The following is a 1,303-nucleotide window of genomic DNA, read 5'->3' on the forward strand; positions in this document are numbered from 1 at the left end:
TAAGGTAAGGAAGTTTTATTTTCTTTCTACGTTTAAGTTTACGTACTTTTACTGTCCTCTGTGAAGAATACTACTATTACTAACCTACTATATATATATACTATAATAATAGTGTGTGTGTGTGTGTGTGTGTGTGTGTGTGTGTGTGTGTGTGTGTGTGTGTAAAATACAAATCAATTCATTAAAGAAATGATTTGACAATGTAAAATCAATAACGTTTCTATAACGTACATATATAATGATCAGTTTAGTAAAAGAAAAACAATTTTCATCACATTTGGACTCAAGTACATTAAAACTCACCCATTTTTGGTTCTTGAATACTTTGTTGTTGTTCCTCACTGCCTGTCCAGGTTTCAATGGGCCGATTAAAACCATGAGCAGCAGAGGTAGATGATGGATCGTTGCGGTTTGCGAATGTTCTTGGACCAAGACCTCGGCCCCCGCTACGACATCCGCGACCCGATCTTCCGGATCCACCCCTACCTCTTCTGCTATAGCTGCCATCGCGCATACCATCTTCCATGTTCCTCTCGTTCTCCTTATTTTCTCGTCCGCGCCCTACCCAAACAATTTTATAACGATTACAATTCATAAAATAAAGTCGGAATCTTTGTAATCTTGCTGCACAATAAGAATTAACAAGGAGAAAAAAATCATTTTAGATTGTATGTATCTATTCCTACGGCCCGATTGCACCAACATTACTCTGATTTTAAGCAAGGCTTAAAACTATCTCTGTCTCTCTCTTCGCTTTAAAACGAGACTGTTTTAAGTCTTGCTTAAAATAAGTTGCTGCAACCGGACCTAAGTGAATAAAAAATGGAAACTAACATCCACGATTGTCATGATTAACGCGGCCGCGCATACGCGGAGGACCACCACCACGTTGGTTACGTCGTTCTTCCCAATCGCCATTGTCGTCCTGTCCGCCTGACTGATCTGTGGTCTGCTTGGAACCACTAGGCTGACGAGGCTTCTTCTTTTTAACCTCCCATTCTGTTTTCACTCCTTCTAGAAGATCGTTAACAGCACGGTCCAAATCTCCATCACTATCATGCAGAGCCATGATCACCTCATCTTCCGAACGTCGAGTCATATCCATGACCTGTTTAATGCGTTCCTTCAGAATAGGGTCCTCGCCTCCCGCCATTCTGGTATCGATGATTTGCGCGTTGCGCATTTGATTTGTGTTTTGCTATATAAAAATCGTTACAGTTTCCTTTAGAACATTTGATGTTACAATATTTTATATATATATATATATATATATATATATATATATATATATATATATATATAT

At 38.8% G+C, this 1,303-nt stretch overlaps 1 protein-coding gene across 1 annotated transcript in view; it reads right to left on the reverse strand.

Moving 5' to 3' along the window:
• Positions 1 to 1,303, reverse strand: part of LOC105623885 (protein lingerer) — a 9,480-nt gene that overhangs the window by 6,312 nt on the left and 1,865 nt on the right. The window contains exons 2-3 of the mRNA XM_012205257.1: positions 835 to 1,198; positions 304 to 561 (exon numbers count right to left, since the gene is read on the reverse strand). Coding sequence (XP_012060647.1) covers positions 304 to 561; positions 835 to 1,198 — 622 coding nt within the window. The remainder of the gene's footprint in view (positions 1 to 303; positions 562 to 834; positions 1,199 to 1,303) is intronic.

The sequence above is a fragment of the Atta cephalotes genome (genome assembly GCF_000143395.1).
Source record: "Atta cephalotes unplaced genomic scaffold scaffold00067, whole genome shotgun sequence".
In the NCBI taxonomy this organism is placed as follows: Eukaryota; Metazoa; Arthropoda; class Insecta; order Hymenoptera; family Formicidae; genus Atta; species Atta cephalotes.